The sequence below is a fragment of the Peromyscus californicus genome, unplaced genomic scaffold, assembly GCF_007827085.1.
Source record: "Peromyscus californicus insignis strain IS unplaced genomic scaffold, ASM782708v3 Scaffold_8__1_contigs__length_139910024, whole genome shotgun sequence".
NCBI lineage: Eukaryota > Metazoa > Chordata > Mammalia > Rodentia > Cricetidae > Peromyscus > Peromyscus californicus.
In genome coordinates this window covers 23,685,321-23,706,400 of record NW_026294606.1, presented here as the reverse complement: position 1 = coordinate 23,706,400, position 21,080 = coordinate 23,685,321, and the positions used below count along the sequence as shown (strand labels likewise).

At 44.7% G+C, this 21,080-nt stretch overlaps 1 protein-coding gene across 2 annotated transcripts in view; it reads left to right on the top strand.

Annotated features, from left to right (window-relative positions):
• LOC128103573 (N-acetyllactosaminide beta-1,6-N-acetylglucosaminyl-transferase-like) overlaps positions 1-21,080 on the top strand; it is a 102,562-nt gene that overhangs the window by 54,351 nt on the left and 27,131 nt on the right. Inside the window, exon 1 of one of the 2 annotated variants that reach the window (XM_052728075.1) lies at positions 1,517-4,679. The exons of the other annotated variant lie outside the window; for it this stretch is intronic. Within the exon in view, the coding sequence (XP_052584035.1) occupies positions 3,761-4,679 (919 nt within the window). The 5' untranslated portion in view covers positions 1,517-3,760. Of the gene's footprint in view, positions 1-1,516; positions 4,680-21,080 lie in introns of those variants that run through there. 2 annotated transcript variants of the gene reach the window in all.

The following is a 21,080-nucleotide window of genomic DNA, read 5'->3' as shown; positions in this document are numbered from 1 at the left end:
GAACCTGTTTCTTTCTTGGACCATCACCTGTTGCTCACAGTAGGGTACCTCTGTCTGCTGGTCCCACATCCATGCTTGGCTCTGAGAAAGTGCATTATGATGGTATGTGAACAAAGAGTCAGTAATGCCAATAACGCCTTCCAAAGGGGCTAATACTGCATGAGTTTTGATGTGTAAATGAAAAGTGGTAAAAAGCGTCATCCTGAGGACTAAGTAATGGTGTGTGTGTGTGTGTGTGTGTGTGTGTGTGTGTGTGTGTGTGTGTGTATGAGTGTGTATGTACTTTGATTTTAAGATCTGTTAACTGTCTGACAGAAATTTAAAAGCTGTGAACTGTTCTGATAAAAGTCAGATTTTTCTCATGTTTTGGAACATCAGAAGAGCCGGCAGCACCTGGTCCCTGGTTCAACGTGGTGTTAGTTGCTAGCATGGCAAGGGAGATACTTGCTTTGTGAGGGAAGGGGTGCAGGTTCTCATTCCCTCCTCCCTCTTCTGATGTCCACACACATTGGCCAGGTGGTAGCTGCATCTGTCGGCTCACTGTCAGCCTCCACCAGCACAATGCTCTCATTTCCCCATGCCTGGGAGAGCACAAGGCCTACCCACAACTTCTGATCATTGTGTTCATGGCTGGAGGATTTTCTGGTTTTTTCTGTTTACTTTCTGACCTCCTTTTGGTCCAAAGAGTTAGACATTGCTGGACAGACACAACTGAAACCTTCTGTACAGGACTGGGTGGAGTGATCTTGCTGGAGCCTGGAGGACTCAATCAAACCATTACTTTTGGAGATCCCACAAATGAACAAGAACACGTAGGATTCAACCTGCGCCTGGGTAGAGGCTGGGAAGACTCCCTGTGTTATATGGCACGCGGGAGCAGCCATGATCAAAAATTAATTCTATCTTTCGAAGTAACCATTGCAAGGAGATAAAGGGCTCCTAACATTGAAATAATGACAATTGAGCAATGAAAATGTGAAATACTCTGATGCAACCCTATGTGATACTGGAGTGTGCTGACTGGTAATACTGGGCCCTGTATATGCAAATATTATGTCAGTTAATAAATAAATAAGCATAACCTTGGTTCTATAGGCAAGAATCACACCCAGAGTCCCAATCTTGTTCTGCTTTCATGAGCTGGAAGATGAGCCTCTGCAAGGTTAATGAGAAGTCAGTCCTTGCAGGATGGATGGTCCTGTATCAGCCTCTCCTGATTGCTCAGTTCTTTGCTGGTGTGTGGGCCCAACTATGTGTGCTGTTAGTTGTCTTCTGTCTCTTTTGTGATCAGAAAGGTTATCCTGAGCCACAGAGAGGCAGGACACAAAGTATTAACGTGAGGACAGTTTATTTGTTGTTATCCGTTTCCCCCGCCCCACCCCCACCCCCACCCCCCGGAGCTGAGGACCGAACCCAGGGCCTTGAGCTTGCTAGGCAAGCACTCTATCACTGAGCTAAATCCCCAAACCCTTGAGGAAAGTTTTTAGTAGTTATATTCAACTAGAGTGAACAGAGCAGAAATAATGCCCATGTTCAAAGTTAATAGCTCAGCTCTCCCAATCATTTGCTAGAAGAAAAATGCTTGCTCGGTTACCACAGAGACCAGGCAAAACAAACCTACTGCTTAGGCTAGTCAATAAAAAGACATCCCAGATTCCTCTCAGTCCATTCATCAGAGCCAGGGCAGACATGCCAGCACAAACTACAGAAGTGATTGGTGAGGTATGTTTTTGGTGGTGGTGGCCATGGCTTTAAACCATAAATTGTGTGGCAACACTCTACCTCCACACACCCCACGCCCCTGCCCCACAAGTACAATCTGCTTGATGATGAATTCTTGAGTTTACTTTACTGTGGCATCCACTGGAGGTAAATGATAAAGGGAGAAAATGGGTTTTGTTTAGTTGTTTTTGTGTGTGTGTTTGCTTGAGACAGGCTTTCTCTATGTAACCCCAACTGTTCTGGAACTTTCTATATAAACCAGACTGGCTTCAAACTCATAGAGATCCACTCCCTCCAACTCCCAAATGCTGAGATTAAAGAACGGTATCAACACACCCAGCTTGATTGGTTTTCTGAGACAGGATCTCATTTGTAGCCTAAACTAGCCTAGAGTTTGGAATTTGCAATCTTCCTGTCTCAGCCTCCCAACTGCTGAGGTTACAGGCATGTGCTGCCAAACCCTGTTCAAAGTAAGGTGTGGGTTTTGGGGATTAATTAACCCACTTAAAAGCCTTAAGGTAAATGTTTTTCTTTTACGTTGTTAAGAACAGAAATCAAAATATCAGTTTATTAGCAGGATCAGAAGTATAGGCTATTTTTCAAAAGAGGAAAAAGAGTAACAAAAGGTAACACTTTTGGAATTCACACTCAGACAGGGGCCTGCTTCCTCCTGGGGTGTGAGCAGGAGGAGTCTCATTTAATCAAACTGGAACTGTAGCTAGGCATTTATTTGCCATTTCATAGAGAGAGCCTGATTCTTACAGAGACAAGGAACTTCTCCCTAGAGCAACCGCCAAAGTCTCCCAGCTTCGTTCTGCCTAGAAATAGTCACAGGACCAGCCTTGGTCCCCCAAAGCATTCCACACTCCCTGTGAGGCGGCAGGCCACACGTGCACAGGTAAGCTAAGAGAATTCCAAGCCTTGTAACCAGACCTGCTCTTCCTGGTTTCCCTGAGTCACAATGACTGATACTTCCAGGAATTTTACAACGGCCCAGAAGCATTTGTTCTTTCTTCAGAGTCCAGGAAGTGGGAAAGCAGGGTGGGTGGGAAAGAGACTAGAGAATCCCAGGAGTTTTATAAAATGACCACAAATGCGATGACATCCTGCTGCTAAAAGAGACTCAGTGGCTAGGTGCTTGACTGTTACAAAATAGTGTGTTGACAGCTCAAGACATCTGAAGCTCTCTGTATGAAACAGAAAGCAATGGCTATCCCATTTCGCCATAGTATGTCATCAGCTCAGACCCTCTGATAGGAGAAGTCATCTTCAAATCGTGTCCCACGGTTTGATTCCTAGTTCCCTCTTCTCATAGTCTGAGCAGGCATAACACATCGCAAAGATTTAATCCAGCATAGCTCACCACAAAGGTTTTTTTTTGTTGTTGTTGTTGTTTTTCCTGCTGATTATCTATTTAGGCATGTTGTAATGCCCTCTTTCCTTATCTCTGCCTCTGCCCAGGGGCAGAGATAACACTGAAATGAAAAAAAAAAATTAAAAAATAAACTAGAAAGAAGAGAAACAGACACCGAGGAGCTGTTGCCCTAAGGCTGACCAGAAAACAGAGCCACCTCTTCTGGAAGGCCAGGGGTGTACGCGAAGAGAGCAGTTTAGAAGGAAGGAGGGGAGGTGGGTGGGGTTGACGCTTGAGAAAGTCGGTTCCTGGTCCCACCACTCGGTTCCAGAACGCAGCTTGCTCGGAGGTACCTCTTGTTTTTCGTGTGCAAATGAAGAGGCTTTCCAGAGGCGGGGCGGGGCGGGGCTCCTGCTGGCGCGGATTTGGCAGCTAGGGGTTTCAGGCTTCGGATGCGAGCGTGCGGTGGGAAAGCTGCGCATCTCCAGCCCATCCGAGAGGATGGACCAGACTTAGAAACACTGGAGACCTGCGCCTTGAGGACTGGGGGGCGCGAGCCCGCAACTCTGCGGGAGAAGCCGGAGAATCTGGGGGAACCGGGTCTGCCTCTCGCGCCTGGGCTTTCAGAACTGTGATCACTCCTCAGTCTCCGGAGATAATTCTTCCCGCCCGGAACTGAAAAGAATGAACGTATGGATGAGTTGCGTTTTCGCTTTCACTGCTCTCAGCGTGGTGATTTTTGTGGTCTTATATACCAGCCAGCTAAGCCCGTCCAATCTCTACCAGCCGCTCAACAGCTCCAGCGAAAGGACTGTCATCGCCTGTGATTACGGCTTGCAAAATCATACGTTCCTCATGTGGGGGAACACATTGCCACATCCTTTGGGAAGAATCTCTTGCCAACTATACAAGACCCTGAGCCACTATATCACCAGACCCCTGTCCGGAGAAGAGGCTGCCTTCCCCCTGGCCTACACTATGGTGATCCACAAAGACTTCAACACTTTTGAAAGGCTCTTCAGGGCCATTTACACGCCCCAGAATGTCTATTGCGTGCACGTGGATGAAAAAGCCCCCTGGAAGTTTAAAAAGGCGGTCTGGCAGTTACTGGAGTGCTTCCCGAACGCGTTTCTGGCTTCTGAGACTAAGAAGGTGGTCTATGGGGGCTTCTCCCGTCTCCAGGCTGACCTGAACTGCATGAAAGATCTGTTGGCATCCAAGGTCCGCTGGAAGTATGTTCTCAACACCTGCGGGCAGGACTTCCCCCTGAAAACCAACAAGGAAATAATTCACCATCTGAAAAGATTTAAGGGAAAAAACATCACCCCAGGGGTGCTGCCTCCAAAGCATGCAATTGTGCGGACTAAATACGTCCACCAAGAACGTACAGGCAAAGGTGGATTTTTTATGAAACAAACAAATACTTTGAAAACTCCACCTCCACACCAGCTGACCATCTACTTTGGCACGGCCTATGTGGCCCTCACCAGAGACTTTGTCAGATTTATCATGACTGACAAAAGGGCCATTGATCTCTTAGAGTGGTCTAAAGATACCTATAGTCCTGATGAACATTTTTGGGTGACGCTCAATAGGATTCCAGGTCAGTGCCGAATTGTCATTGACATTTCTTCTTTAAATTGCATATTTACTCTTTATTTTCAGGTTGCGAATGTGTGTGTGTGTGTGTGTGTGTGTGTGTGTGTGTGTGTGTGTGTGTGTGTGTAGGTCAGGACAGTTTGTGGGTGTCATTCAGTCTTCTACCGCATGGGTTCCAGGAATTAAACACAGGCATCAGGCTGTGGCAAATGCCTTTACCTGCCCATCCACCTCAATGGCCACATTACTCCCTCTTACTGAGTTCTAAGAACTTGTTCATTTAAGTTACTTGAAAAAAAATTTTTTTTTTAAGTTCTTGAAAATGATGAGTTTGGTTGCTTTTACTGACAGTTTTGTGCTGGCTCTGTGGTCTTATAAATATCCGAGAAGCAGTGACCTAAGGACACCTCAGTAACTGGAAACTGTTGTTACACCTTCTACTGTGTGTTAGATGGGCGCTGGGGCTTCACTCCGTCTTTGGAATGAACCCTGGTCATAGTCCGTGATAAGGACTGAAGTCTTAAGTGCTGGGAGACGGATTTTTAAGTAAGCATTCTGGAACACATGAGGTAAAACAGGCCATGTTTCTGTCTGAGGGAAGTTACTGCACAAATTTCATGCAACATTGTGGGCAGGGCAGTTTCTATAGCACTGGAGACAGACAAATGGGGAGTGCTTGCGGCCGGAGTCGGTCCAAATAGAATTCTCAACGTTCAGGTTACAGTATTTTCTTATTAGCGATTCCTGTGTACAGCCTTGTGCCTTCACCTAGGGGAAGTCTTTTGGATGGTTTTTGGTGATTTGGAAACGGAGCCAAGGTATGCCAGGCAGCTGTGAACTGATGGCAGTAAACAAACTCCTCCTTTGATTCGGACCTGGGCTGCTTTTCAAAACTGTCTCCCATAAGTCGTGTGAGCTGTAGTGGGAATGTCCCGGTATACCGGTTTCCAGTGTTGCACTGGGTGGCTTATGGGTGTCTAGGCAAGAATGGTCCTATGCCTGCCACTCTTGGAATAGCTTTGGCACATTTTTTGAGTGCTGTTGGAAGCTACCTTCATACTAGACTCAAAGCAGTTAGACTTATTTAGATCTCCGATAATTCAGCATTCCTAATAGCTGAATTAGAAGGGCAGTCACAGAATTCCCCTTAGAGGCAGAAAGTGGACAAGCCTGGTGTCTAGGGACAGACATGTAAGCTGTCCCGTGAGAGTTTTATTTCAGAGATGCCAAATTTTCAGGTCAGATTCACAGCAGGAGGAGTGAGCCAACATTTATTATGGTGCATTAGTAACTCTATTCTACCCGTTTCTTTTTTTTAAAAAAATGTTTTATTTTGTTATCACTGTGTTCATGCTTATGATGTATGTATGTGGGCCCATGTGTGGAGGTCAGAGGACAGCTGTGTGGAGCTCTTTCCAGGGATTGAACTCAGGTCATTATGCACCTAGACTTGCTGAGCTATCTTGCCAGTCCGACAAATTTCTGTTTAAAACACATGTCAATATTCTGCATGTGGCATCTGGCATTGTTTTTGTTGGTACAGTTGGTACCAGAGGTTAGGTTCACCTTTCTTACCTCCGTGTGCAGATGAGTGGAGCCGCAGACTGGAGTGGCGCTTTCGCTTATGTGGGTCCAGGTACAGTTGGTCCCAGGTCAAGCTGGGATCTGGCCCGAGATTCAAGTAGCCTGAAGTTTCAACTATTTCTGTTGCAGCGGGAAAAGAAGGAATAATCATTTCTTTTCCCCTGAATATTAGAAAGAAATGTCTTACCAGAAAGGACAAAGGATTAGGGAAAATGAGGAGATCTGTGGAAGTAAACTGTCTGACCTGGAAATAAGGTTAGGAAGGACGTGTGCATGCGTGTGTGTGTGTGTGTGTGTGTGTGTGTGTGTGTGTGTGTGTGTGTCTGTGTGTATGTGTGTCTGTGACTGTACCTATGTGTGTTGGAAGGCAGCAAACATATGAGGCTTTTTTGGTCCACTGTGTTAACCAGAGTCATAAAACACCCGTTTTGGAATTAAGTATCACCACTTCCTGCAGGCTGCTATGGCAGTTTCCTGTGTCCCCTGGTGGCTAGGGACATGCATGTAAGCTGTCCCGTGAGAGTTTATTTCGGAGATGCCAAATTTTCAGGTCAGATTCACAGCAGGAGAAGTGAGCCAACATTCATTATGGTGTATTTTAGTAGCTCTATTCTACCCGTTTCTTTTTTAAAAAAAGTGTTTTATTTTGTTATTATTGTGTTCTTGCTTATGATGTATGTGTGTGGGCCCATGTGTGGAGGTCAGAGGATTTAGTCTAGGGCCTCTTCTCCAAGCCAGCCAGTGGACATGGGGAGTGGCCATCAGTGAAGGTTCTCAGGGGCTGCGAGTGGGTCCAGCTACTGGGCCGTACTCACTGTGAGAATAAGAGAAACGACGCCACCCTCTTGGCTGTCCTCTCGCTTTCCCCCATCACTGTGGTGTGTGCTCCTGACTTCCTGCTTCCCAGTGTCCTCTTAATAGACTTCCAGGATCAAAAGACAGGAACAAGGTTGGCCCGTTCCTGTCGCTGGAGTTTTCCTGCCTGGCCCACAGTCAGGGCAAATCTCTCTCACCCGCCAGTCCCACAGCCGCTCAAACCCGACCAAGTAAACACAGAGACTTATACTGCTTACAAACTGTATGGCTGTGGCAGGCTTCTTGCTAACTGTTCTTACAGCTTAAATTAATCCATTTCCATTCATCTATACCTTGCCACATGGCTTGTGGCTTACCAGCATCTTCACATGCTGTTTCTCATCATGGCGGCTGGCAGTGTCTCTCTGACTCAGCCTTCCACTTCCCAGCTTTATTCTCCTCCTTGTCCCGCCTACACTTCCTGCCTGGCCACTGGCCAATCAGTGTTTTATTTATTGACCAATCAGCAACACACTTGACATACAGACCATCCCACAGCACATTCCTTACTGGATTCTTATCTGTCCCTGTCTCCCTGATGATTCACCCCCTATCGACACCCCAGCCCCCACAGTGGCTTCAGATGAGAATGTAATCGAACCAGTTATGATTCTGAAAGGAGATATTAGAAGCCAGGGAGTGGGTTTATGCGGAATTTCACAGGAGATAATTGACACATGGATTTAAAGGCCAATGTCATCTCAGCACACCAAGCCTGCAGCGTCATCACTGTCCACGCAGTGAACGCTCCTTAGGGCGAAGGGTTCTTTCCTTTGTCTCTAGGTTCTGCATTTGTAGGTTGCTCCAGTAATAAATATGGGACACCACTTTCTTTCTTTCTGTTTTTATTTATTTATTTTGAGACAGTTTTATGTAGTGCAGGCTGGTTTTAAATTTGTTTGGTGGCCTGATGATGACCGTGAACTTTTGATTCTCCTTCTTCTACCTCAGAGGCTGGGATTGCAGGCTTCTGATATTATGCCTGCTTTGTGAGGTGCTGGGGCTTGAACTCAGGGCCTGGTGTACGTGAGGCAGGCACTCTGATCAACTGGGCTACATCCCCAGTCCCAGGAGATCTTTGTAGAGGAGAAAGAAAACGAAGTGTCTTGAGGACTTCACTCTCACACGGAGTAGAAAAGAAGTCTTCCCAAGTAATGAGCTCTCTTCCTTTATCTTCTCATCGTAATGTGTGTGCACGCGTGCTAGAGACAGGAGTTAGTTCTCGTCTCCTGCCATGTGTGTCCCGGAAAATGGAACACGGGCTGTCAGACTTGGCAGCAAACACCGTTCAGTGAGCTAGACTGACTCGACATCTTCAGACATCAACCGGTTCTTTAGTTCTGCATTGTAACAGGCACTGTTCTATGTGCTGAGGGCCGGGCCAGAAGCAGATGCGACTTCATACTGTTTATAAGTTTGAGGAATTGAATGAATGAGCATGAAATGTTTGTGGTTGTTTTGATTTGGAGCTAATTTCCACCCACCTTAACCCCTCAAATTTCATTGCTATGCTTTTTACGGGGGAGGCTGGGGTTTGTTGTCGGTTTGGGTTTTGTTTGTTGTTATTTTCTTTGAATATCTGCTTCTAATTTTTAAAATATTGAGCTGGAGAGATGGTTCCGCAGTTAAGAGCGCTGGCTGCTCTTTTAGGGGTTCAATTTCCAACACCCAAATGGGGGCTCACGACCATCTGTAACTATAGTTTCATGAGATCAGATCACCTCTTCTGGTGTGCAAATAGATATACATGTAGACAAAACATCAATATACATAAAATAAGCAAATCATATAAATATAGTTGGGTTGGCTTTAAAAAGTAGGAGGGACCAACTGTGTAGCTCGGGGACCAGAGTACATGCTCAACATACACAAGGCCCTGCGTTCAATTCTCAATGCAAAAACAAATCTGAAAAAATATTCAAAGACTCAGAGTTGTGAAGATTGTGTTCCGTCAGTCACTGACCTTACTGTTTCTTTACATTTCCTCCCATAGGTATTTTATTATGTTTTTGAATAATACCACTAACAAAACACCGTGTAGGAAACACTACAAATATATCCAGAAGAAAAAAAAAAAGTCTTTCTTTTCAGCCCCATGCTGTCTGTTAGGAACAAAATTCTGCATGATGTATTTGTTCTTTAAACAGGGGGCAGGCAGACACGTGGGGAGCTATTTTTAATTCAAAAGCCAATTACTTATTTTAAAACATTTTAAAATCTAGGTCTAAAGAATTCTGTGAGGCTTGATGACTGGGGAACTTTTACGCCAGTGTACAATGGTAGTTAAGTGTACAGTGTGGTCAGGCAGGTTGTGAACGTATTCCATCCTTGCTTAAAGCTTTGCCATGGCTTCTCATCACCTTCAGGGCCATGACCTTCACAGTGGCGTGACCTCCATCACCCTAACCTCACCCATCTCCTACCCTCATCTCTTTATAAAATGACTCATACTTTATTATGCTCCGATGACTACTCGATCCTAGTACTTCTGTGTAGTAGAAAGATTTCCTGTGTCCTGCCTGGCCCATGGTCAGGACAAATCTCTCTCACCTGAAGTCCCACAACCACTTATAAAATAATCATTCAGAAGCTTAATATTAATTACAAACTGTATGTCCTGTGGCTAAGAATTCTTGCTAGCTAGCTCTATCATCTTAAATTAACCCATTTCTATTAATCTCTGTGTTGCCATGCGGCTGTGGCGTTACCAGCGTGTTGCTCCTTGGATGGCAGCCTAGCCGTCTCTCCCGCCTCTGCCTTTCTTCCTCTTCCCTCTCATGGATTTCCTGCCTGGCTATAACCTAACTCATCATAGGCCAGAGCAGCTTCTTTATTAACCAATCACAGCAACACATATTCACAGCATACAGAAAGACCATCCCACCGCACTTCTGCAATTTACCCCTTTCCTTTTAGTGTTGTTTTATGACACACTGTCATAAAGATTCCATTTCTACCATTCGAATCCCACTGCTCTTCATGCTGTGTGACCGCAGTAGATGGCATGTCTTCTTTGGTCTTTCTGATACCCTCCTCCAGGACAGCTGGTGCTCCATATCTGGCTCTTCTATAGCCAAAGCTGCTTCTTCCAGCACCAGGTAACAGTCACCCGGTAATGAACATCTCCTCGGCCCCACCTCCTCAGCATTTGAGCCTCTGAGAGCAAGAAATGTGATACCCGTCTTTGTGTTCCCTGTCACCACCGCACGCTGCACACTGCCACTTGTCATCGTGCTCATGGAACATACACGGAAGGCTGGAAGGTTACAGAGTTTGGGGGAGGTCAGAGGTGCTCACGGAACATCCACGGAAGGCTGGATGGTTACAGAGTTTGGGGGAGGTCAGAGAAGAGCTGAACAGTTAAATGTGGGAATGGCGTAAGAACGCGTCCTGTGCCTGCAGTGGCAATACGTTTTGATAGTGAAGAGATAAAGAGAACAGTAGGTAAAACATCACGTGATGATATGTTCCAGTTAGGCAAACAAATGGTATCTATCACTGAGGGAGAGAGAGAGGGAGGCACATTTAGTAAGCTCCAAAGCTCCAGATGGAATGCTAAGAGGACAGAGTACTGTGTTAGAAAATACGGTTCTCGGGGGGACTGGAGAGATGGCTCAGAAGTTCAGAGCACCTGCTGTTCTCCCAGAGGACCTGGGTTCAATTCCCAGCACCCACATAGCAGCTCACAATTGCCTGTAACTCTACCTCTTGGGGATCTGACACCTTCACACAGACATATATACAGGCAAAATACCAATGCACATAAAATAAAATAAAATAAAATAAAAATAAGTCATTAAAAAAAAGAAAATATGGTTCTAAGTAGCCACCCTAGGACAGTGATGCAGTCAGCATCTGATGCCAAGACAGGGCACCAGCAGGAAGTGCATGCAGGCACCTTCACCGAGTTTCGGTGTTACACAAACCTGCTTTGAATTTCTCACACACCCGGCACTTCGTCAACCCCACTGTTGTACCATTCTGGGCTACTCCATGGTTCATGCAGTGTCTGCTCTTGTGAAAGTGCTCCATAATGCTGGCTTAGGAAATAAACCCAGACTATGAAAGGTTAAGAAAAGTCCATGCCCAAACAGAAGGAAGACACTTCAAACAGGTGTAGCGCTCAACAAGTATAGACACTGTGTTCTCTACGGGAAGGTTCCTGGGGCCTTAAACAGGGCGTGGCTGGACCAGTCCCAATCCTTTTCAGAGCATGTATTGTGCTCTCTGTGCATCAGCCCAAATTCAGAATGCAGTTTCTAGAATAATATAGGATGCAAACATTCGTGTCCGTTGTCCTCTTGGCTGAGAATGACAATAGCCATGGGCCAGTAGAGTTAGACTTCAGTCAGCAACTCCAAACACTCAGGTCTGTGTTTGTGTATAGAAGACCATTGTTCTGTCAATGTGGAGATAAAAGCTATACAGTTAAAGGAGGAATTTCACAAAATGTGCTTCCATGATTTTCTATCCACTGAATAGTTTCAAAATAGCATTTTTTGGATAGCTAGATCATATCACATTCATGTCATAAAAAGGGGGAGATGATTTCAAAATGCTGCTTTGGTGGTGGGCGACCTGTTTGACTTGTCCTTCTTCTGTGGTAAGAGAGTGTAGGCTCTTCTTTGGCCAGAAATCCAGATTGGCTCCTGAGGCTCCTGGGGGAAGATTGTCATCTACAATGTTCCCAGGTCTTCTGTAACCTAGACTCCTGAGTCTAACACCATTAAAATGCTCAGTGCTTGGTAGAGAAGCCATAGAGAGATCACGGCATCTTTGGATAATCCAACTATGTTGACGCTGTGGCTGTTTGTAGAGTCATTGAAATCTTTCCAGCCTTGGGCTCCAATAAAACAATGTGAGTGCCACTCCTTTAATAGAGAGCTGTGCCAAACATCTTTGCTCTCTACCCACCCTGAAGGAAATAATTAGGAAGCACTTCTCTTAATTAGCATTTAATTCCAAATCTCTAGACCATTTTTACAAGATAAGAAAATTCAGAAATTGGGCTTAATTCTGTGCCCCTGTAATCTTAGCCCTGCAGAGGAGGAGGAGATCGGATGATCATGAGTTCAAGTCCATCCTGGGTTTCATAGTGAGATCTTGTCTACAAAATGGATTAAAGTATATGTGACTATTTAATTATGTACAAATACAGCTATAATTGGCAAACATCTGCTAAGCTGAATTTAACATGACTTTACTCCCAGTAGAAAAGGCTGCTATAGGTCTACTTTAGAACTGGCAATGTTGCTTTGCTTCAACTCGGCCACCCATCTGTCATTCTCTAACTATTGCACAACACAGACCTTTTCTGGAAGCCCAAGGGGTCCTTTTTGTTTCCAACAACAACAAAAATGTAATTACATTTCAATGACTGCTTAGAATGACTTGATTTTGATTGTATACCAAGGCCACATATAGTTGATGTAGGTACATTTCAGTATATAAAATGGTCCATATATACTTGACATTTTAATTATCTCTATAACAGAAATAGCCATACCCTATTCCTATGAACTAAACACCTCAGCATTTCTTTCCCCTCTTCCTTGTGTTCAAATGGTATCACACACACACACACACACACACACACACACACACACACACACACACACACAGGTTTGGTCCATTTTTATCATATTCAGAGTCTATACTTAAATTTATATATGCACATGTATGTATAGATGTATATAGAGCATCATAAGGGAAGAGGCCTAAGGGAGGGCGGAGGGCATGGTTCAGCACATCTTTAATCTTAGCACTCAGGAGGAAGAGGAAAGAGGCAAGAGGATCATGAATTCAAGACCAGTATCAATATCTGTTCTCAAACATAAATTGGAGGCAATTCATCAATATCAATATCTGGTCAAACATAAATTAGGGGTAACCCATTTTGCGGACCCCTCCTTGCCATGGGGACAACTTTCAGGGGTTAGTTTTCTCCATTGCTACTTCTTAATAAAACCTTGCTTGCCCTTCAAAGATTAGATTAAAATATATGTGACTATTTTGTTAAGTACATTATTATTGGACAAGAGGGGGTACTAGAAGATATAAAAAGAGGAGGAGGAGGAGCAATTTGGGGGAAGGAAGGGGACCAGCAAGGGTAGAGTGAAAGGGTTGGGGGGTAAAGAAACAAAGAGTATTAAGACGTGTACATATGAAAATGTCACATTTGCATATTTATTCATTTGGCATTCTATTATTTGTTTTTATTCTATTATCTGTTATTTGGCATTCTAGCTAAAATTAAAATTTAAAAAGAATATGTAAATATATAGAAGGAGTTTAGAAAGCTGTATGGCAGATCTACATGAGATATGTGTGTTTACTTGATAGTTAAGGGTCCAGTGAGATGGTTCAAGGGGGGAAGGCACTTGCTGCCAAGATTGTTGACCTGAGTTCGATCCCCAGAACCCATATGATGGGAGAACCATCTCCTAGAAGTTGACCCATGTGAGTTCCATAGGTGCACTGTGACATGTACACATGCTCATACACACACAATAAATAAATGTAATAAAAATCGTACAGTACACATTAACATATGCTTCATAGCTTAACTATGAATTTCTTTGAATTGTGAGACTAAAGAAAAAAATTTTTCTCAGCAAAGGGGTGGGGTGTTGAAACCAGAAAAACATACTTTAAATCTTTCCAGTGTTTGCTAAATGGGTGATGCCACCCTAAGATTCTGTTGAGCCTTAGGGTGACTCCTCTGCGGCGTTACGAAGAAGTGCGTGTAGTCCGGGGTTTGCCAGAGCTCAGCCCATCTCAGAATCCCATTACACAGAGATTCCTGGGTCCCGGTCAGCAGCCTCAGTATCTATGTATTTCCAGCAAGCGCCATGGCGTTCCTTCTCTGGGACGGGTTGAGAACTGCTGGGCTACTCCATCCTTCACAGACCCAGGCACATTTAGATTTGCAGCAGACTTTGTTTCTGCCCAGTAAGAGACTAGTTGACTGAGATAAAGGTAGTGCTGGGTGAAAAGGACAGCGGGCTTCTGAAGGGGAAGCTTGACGGTATTGACTGCACGTGGCAGGCTTTCTAACAGACAAGTGACTAGTGTCTGAACGTACCCATGCTAAGGAAATACCAGGGGCTTTGGTGGTATGTAAGTATAACGGTGAGGTTAATTTTGTCTCTGTCAGCACGGGCACCTTGCCTGACACAAGCTGAGTTCAATCTGGGACCCACACTGTCCACACTGAAGGAGAGAACAAACCCCTGAAAGTTGTCTTCTGACCTCCTGTGCTCTCAATAGCCATCCACACACAAAATAAATAAATCAACGTTTAAAAAGTATTTATAAAGAACTAACAGTGAGCGTAAGGTAGCTACTGACTAACAAGAAGACAGAGAAAGCCTGAAAATGGTCTAAGTTTCTATATTGCAGAGACCCTAAAGATGTTTTTAAACACACACACACACACACACACACACACACACACACACACACACACACAAATTTTAGTCTTTTTCACTACCGATGGATGTGTGTGCTGTGGCTTACCCACCATGTAAAACTAGGTTGAGATAGCCACCCTTCCCCTACCAAAAGAGAAACAGAATGGAGATTCAGGGAAACTCTTGATCACTTGGACTTCCTTGAATGTTATTGGTGTGATTATTTTAAGATGCCTAAAAGCCCCGAGTCCCAGCCACACAGCAGCGTGCTAGCCACTAGAACAGCGTGTCCACGGCAGACACATCTTGGGGGTTCCTTCTGAAATCATACCGCATAAAAGGAACAGGAACTGGGGTTAACTGACAGCTTTATTTTCTTTAGTCTCAGAAAGAACTTGTTTGTGTAGAGTGTAACAATTGCTTGGGAGAGGAAATTTGCACAGCCAGGTCTTAGAGGTATCCCAGAGCCCTTGACAGGATCATTCGGGCCCACGGTTGAGGTTAGCAGTGGAAAGCCACAGGAGTAGAAGCCTATGGCAGCTGGTCACAGTGCATCCTCAGTCAGAGAGAGGAGAACAAGCGAGTGCTTCTGCTCAGCTCACGTTCTTTTGATTTATTTTGATTTTTGAGATTATAGTATAATTACATTCTTCCCTTTCCTTCCTCTTAACTCTTCCATATACCCCTCTCCACTCTCCTTCAAATTCACGATCTCTTTTCACTAATTGTTATGGTGCGTGTGCGTGTGCGCGTGTGCGTGTACGTGTGTGCGTGTGCGTGTGTGTGTGTGTGTGTGTGTGTGTGTGTGTGTGTGTGTGCATGGCTGTGTATGTGTACATATATATTCCTAAATATAGCCTGTTCAGGCTGTATAATGTTACTTGTATGTATGTTTTCAGGGCTGACCTTCGACACCAGGCAATCAGTTGGTGTTATTTCCTGAAGAGGACCACATCTGCTCCCAGCTTTTATCCAGTGGCCTGTAATTCCTTGTGTATGGTTGAGGCCTCCTGGGCTTTGTCCCATTCGATTTGGCATGAACATCAGTGTCATCCTTAACTGGGCAGTCATGCTGGCGAGACTTCACAGGTGGAGTTACTAGGAGACACAATCTCTTAGCAAACTCCCTGGTCCTCTGGCTCTTAGACTCTGCTCTCTCTTTCACAGCATTCCCTGAGCCTTTGGAGTGGAGATATATACATTGGGACTGGGCTCCCAACTCTACATTTTGATTGGTTGTGGTTTTCTGTAATGTTTTTTTCTGTGGTTTTTTCCATCTGTTGCAAGAGAAGTTTCCTTGATAAGGCGTGAAGACTGCAGTCCTCGGTGGTTATAAGGACACACGTTTACAGCTTGCTGTTAGGGATTATTCTGGTTTAATAGAGAAGTGGTTGTAGATTCTCCTCCAGGAACTGTCACTCTGCTAGCACTGAGTCGATGGCTAATCTTCTGGTACTAGGCATGGTTTCCCTTTTGTTGAATAGGTCTTAAGTCCAATTTGAGAACTGTTGGTTACCGCCAAGTTGGATGTATCACTCTACACTTTTGTTTTGTTTTGTTGTGTTGTTTGTTTGTTTGGTTTGTTTTGTTTGAGACAAGGTTTCTCTGTGTAGCTTTTGGAGCCTGTCCTGGAACTCACTCTCTAGACCAGACTGGCTTCGAACTCACAGAGATCCATTTGCCTCTGCCTCCTGAGTGCTGGGATTAAAGGCATGAGCCACCACTGCCTGGCTTCACTCTACACTCTTCAGGTTATGCCATGCTGGTCATTGATGTGGTTCATAGGCATCACAGAGGGAGAATTGTTGGTTGCCTCCCTCCTTTGTAGCCTTGTAGTCCTCAAGGAGGAGGCATTCAGGTCAGTTCCAGCTCAGGGGCCTTTGGGCCCTGTGTCTGAAGTGCATGGTGTCTTCAGCAATAGGGACTTATCTCCCACCTGGGGGGAGTGGGGGGGGGGCTAACCAAAGCAAAGGCAATAGACTCTATGTTTTGGGAGTCTCTTGGACAGCCCTGGCCAACAACTCAAAAGAGGGCTTCTCATATATGGTATTGGAGTTTTTGTTAGGTGGACTTTGGCTCTTGGAGGGAGCACTTTTGGTTTGTTTGTTTGTTGTAAGCACTAATAATATGATTCCTTGTGCCTTTTTCAGACATCCTTATTGTTGTTGTTGTTGTTATTATTATTATTATTACTTTACCTCCCTCCTTCTGTTTATCTCCCTCTTATTTCCCTAAAGAGCACCCCATGTCCTGCTTCCCCACCAGCTCGCTTGTGTCCTGCTATTGCTCTTTATGCTCCCGCCTTCTCCTGTGTTTACCCCCCGCCCTAAGGGCCCCCTTTCCCCTTTCCCAGCTCAGACTGTTTGTAGCCTGCTTTCCCCCTCCTTCCTTCCCCCGCTCCCTGTCCTAGCAGTGGTCTCGTTTTCTGTTTTGTTCCCCGCTCTGGTTTCTGTAGTTACCACAGACCACGTGCTCACATCTCGATTTGAAGCTGAGAGCTTCCAATGAGAGAGAACGTTCAACAACATTTGTCTTTCTGGGTCTGGGTTGCCTCATTCAATGTGATCTCACGCTCTTTTATATTTCAGGATCCCAGCCAGTGGGGCTAACTCCCAGGTGATACTAGATCTCATTAAGTGGACAACTGAGATGCTGTGTGTGCGTGTGTGCGTGTGTGTGTGTGTGTGTGTGTGTGTGTGTGTGTGTGTGTAAAATGTATGTATGTGTTTATATCTATATATGTACATGTATTATATATGTGTTTATATATGTATTACAAATGCATATGCATATATGTATTATGTTTATATGTATATAAGCATATGTATGCATGTGTATATATGTATGTATATATATGTACATATTTGAAAAATAAAACCAAAGCATTGACTCACTGCATGGCTGTCAGATTATTGGTTATATTTTTTAGTAGAAGTAGAATATTCAATATGAAGAAGTGTAAAAAAGACACCCCTAAACAGCACACTGCCCTTAGTCCCCCCACTTGCCCAATACCACAATAAGAAGGTGGTGGCCAAGAGAATGGGAATCTCAAGCAGAATTCTGACTCTCCTAATTTAAAAGGAGCTATGCTGGCAGATTCAACTTTTAAAAAAGAAGACAAAGACACTCGGTCTGACTGATGTATTCCCTAAATGTTTAAGCTGGTGAAAATATTTGCACTTTTCAACCAATTGTTATGATGGGATTTACAAAAAGACCCTGTGGAATATAATACTCCTTTGAAAAAAGAAAGTTACTCATTGCTGACAATCATAGTCAAATCAGGTTTGTCATAAATGTTATGTTTTCTTATAAATTGTAACACGTCGATAGTTACATCATTTGGTTGATGAGCCTGGGATTACCAGTATCCCCCGTCCTGTGATGTGCTTATCTGTTTACAGTAAGGTTCAGCAATTATCCCCACAAGAAGCTACAGGTGACACTCATGTTAATTCTGAGGAATCTGAACACCCCAAATGGGCAGGATGTGGCCGGACTTGCAAAAACCTGTGCAGCGAGATTATGGGAAGGGCTCTGTTGTCAAGAGTCAATGCTTTTTCTGAGATTTCTCTGTCCTTGCCGTGGGGTGTGGAGGAAAGAACATGGCCTTTGGAATCCCCACTTTGTCACTTGACAGCTTGTCTGAGACTGGACAAGTTATACAACCAATGCAAATATCGCGTCAGAAGTTTGGAGCCAGGCTGGGCGTCCTGTGGCTGCAACCTAAACACTCAGGGGCTGGGACAGGAGCATGTCAGGGGCCGCCCAGGGGTTGAAGAGGAAGGAAAAGGAGGTTTAGATGGGGTTTGAGAGTTTGCTAAAAAGTAGGAATTATTTGAATACAACTTCATCCCCATAGAGTGTATCTGAGATGTGTCTGGAGACAAAGCACTGGGCGAGTGAATGTGCTCATGTTTCTTTTTTCTTTTGTTTGTTTGTTTTTCGAGAAAGGGTTTCTCTGTGTGGCCTTGGCCACAGAGAGAACTTGCTCTGTAGACCAGGCTGGCCTCGATCTTAGAGATCTGCCTGCCTCTGCCTTCCGAGTGCTGGGATTAATGTCATGGGCCACCATGCCTGGCCCATATCTCTTTTAACAGATGTTTGTAGAATGATTGGGAGAATTGCCAGGTGGCTGTAAGAGACCCCAAAAGACAGTCAGGATTGGAACAGTGGCTTGTAATTTTTTTTTTTTTGCACAGGTCCTCCTTCCTACCCTCCCTCCTTTTTCTTTCTTTCTTTCCTTCCTTCCTTCCTTCCTTCCTTCCTTCCTTCCTTCCTTCCTTTCTTTCTCTTTCTTTTCATATTTTTCAGTGCCAGCAATTGAACTACAGCCGTGCGTGCTATCACTGAGCTACAACTCACACCCAGCACACCTTTCACTTGTGTGGATATATGTGCACGTACATTTTTCTGTGTACATAGGTGTGAGTCCATGTGTGTACATATGCGCGGAAGCCAGGGGTCGATATGGAGTGTCTGGTGTTTTACTCTATCGCTTCCACCTTATGTTTTTTTAAATAATATTTTCATTTGTTCTCTGAAGAGTTTCATTCATGTGTACAATATGTTTTGATCTAATGCCAGTGCTGCCTCCCTCCAGCTCCGTGTCTCTCTCCACTTGCTGACCTTTTTTAAATTGTCACCTGCCTCTGCCTCCCAAGTGCTGGGATTAAAGACGTGCTCCATCTCCAGCACCATAAAAAAGGAGAGGCAGGGCAGTAACCTGGCTACTCACACTGTTAATTTATTATTATCCAGGTCCTAAGCTCTCTCCTTACAGTTTGTCCTTGGGTACGTCATGTAACCTTCCTGGGCTTCAATTTCCTGCTTTGTAAAAGACCAGACTGGACTAGGTGATGGCAAAAGAGGTTCATGCCTAATAATTAACCCATCACAGGTGGCCGTCAGCTTACTCATACGGAACTGATTTCCTAAGATCGTTAGGAGTCACGGGGCAGTGGGAGCCTGACTGACTCCCAGCTCAGGCCTTCCCTGCTGTAATAAATGCAGTGACTCCTATTTACGTGTCACTGTGACCTGAAGGGTTGATGGAGCAACTGCTTCTGCACAATCGATCTCTCTCCTTGTCGAAGCGACTATGTCCATTTGTAGATGCCGTTCACCACCGCTGGCAGGACTCTGAACTCAGGCCCGTGCCCAAGGGCGGTGTATGGATCCGATGAGGAAGCTGGATTCTGAGCCTGCGTGTAGCGTCTCCTCTTCTCTGGCTGTTTTAATATGGAGTGTTTCCCCCGCTAGTTTCTAGAGAGACAATGTGGTGTGCCATAAATGCTGGACCAGACAGTGACTAGTGCACAAAGACAGAGGAGACATCCCCTGGTCCTCAACCATTTGGCTTCAGATGAAGCTCCGAAGATTTCTCATGTACAAGGCAAATCATGTAACCTCTGACTGTGTGTTTCTATAGTTATAAATGGGAAACGATAACGTTTACCTTGAGTGCATTGCGGATTGATACATAGTAACGTGTCTAGGGGTCTGGTGCCTGGCATTAGTTGTTTCTTTTTCCCCATTCCATTTCCTTTATTCAGGGCAGTTTATGAGGAAGAAGAACTAGAAAAAGGCGAAACTCCAAATTCCTGATGTTTCTGAGATGACTGCAAAGATCTTGAAGATTTTTCTAGAAAGCAGACATGATCATCTTGAATGCCTCCTTCGCTCAGCTTTCCATCTCACTAGGGCTTTCCCTACTTTAGGAAGTGAGAGGAACCGAGCAACTAAGACTATGTGTTGGTTGGTGGGACCCATTGTACCGTGCGGGGTGTTTGTAGAGCACCAGGTGTTTTAGTATTAGAGAACACAGTGGCCAACACCCCTGACAGGGTGGATGTCTCAACTCTGGGGAAAAGGATGCCTACAATTTCCAGACAACCTGAATGCAAACCACACAAACCAGCAATATTGTTTCTGTACAAATGAAAGGACACCAGAAGCAGCTTGAAAGAGATGTCTATGAGGGACATCTTATCATCTCCCTGTCAGCCTCTGTCCTCTGTCCCATCAGGGTCAAGGGTAGGGAGAGGTGTGTCAAATGAATTAGATGCTGCCTTGTCTGTCTTCAGAGCAATGTGGAACTGGGAACCAGGGCAGAGAAGAGAAGGTGGATTCTTCCTGTCAAAATATGGGGGCTTGAATCAGACAGAGGGGACTAGAGAGAAAGTGTATGTAATGTGAGACATGAATCTTAGCCCTTTAATGACATGTAATATAAACTCTAAAGCACTGGGTAGTAGACGGATTTTCCTTTGGGCCCCCAGCTCACAAAAAATGACACAGAGACTTAATATTAATTGTGAAAGCTCGGCCTATAGTTTAGGCTTGTCCCACTAGCTCTTATAACTTAAAAACCCATTTCAATTCATCTACGTGTTGCCACACAACTCTTAGCTTTTACCTCTCCTCCTGCATTCTCTCAGCATCTAGCTGGGACTCTGCCTTTCTTTTTCCCAGAGCTCTCTCTGTCCGGAAGTCCCTGCTATACCTTCTACCTAGCTATTGGCCATTTAGCTTTGTGTTAAACTAATCAC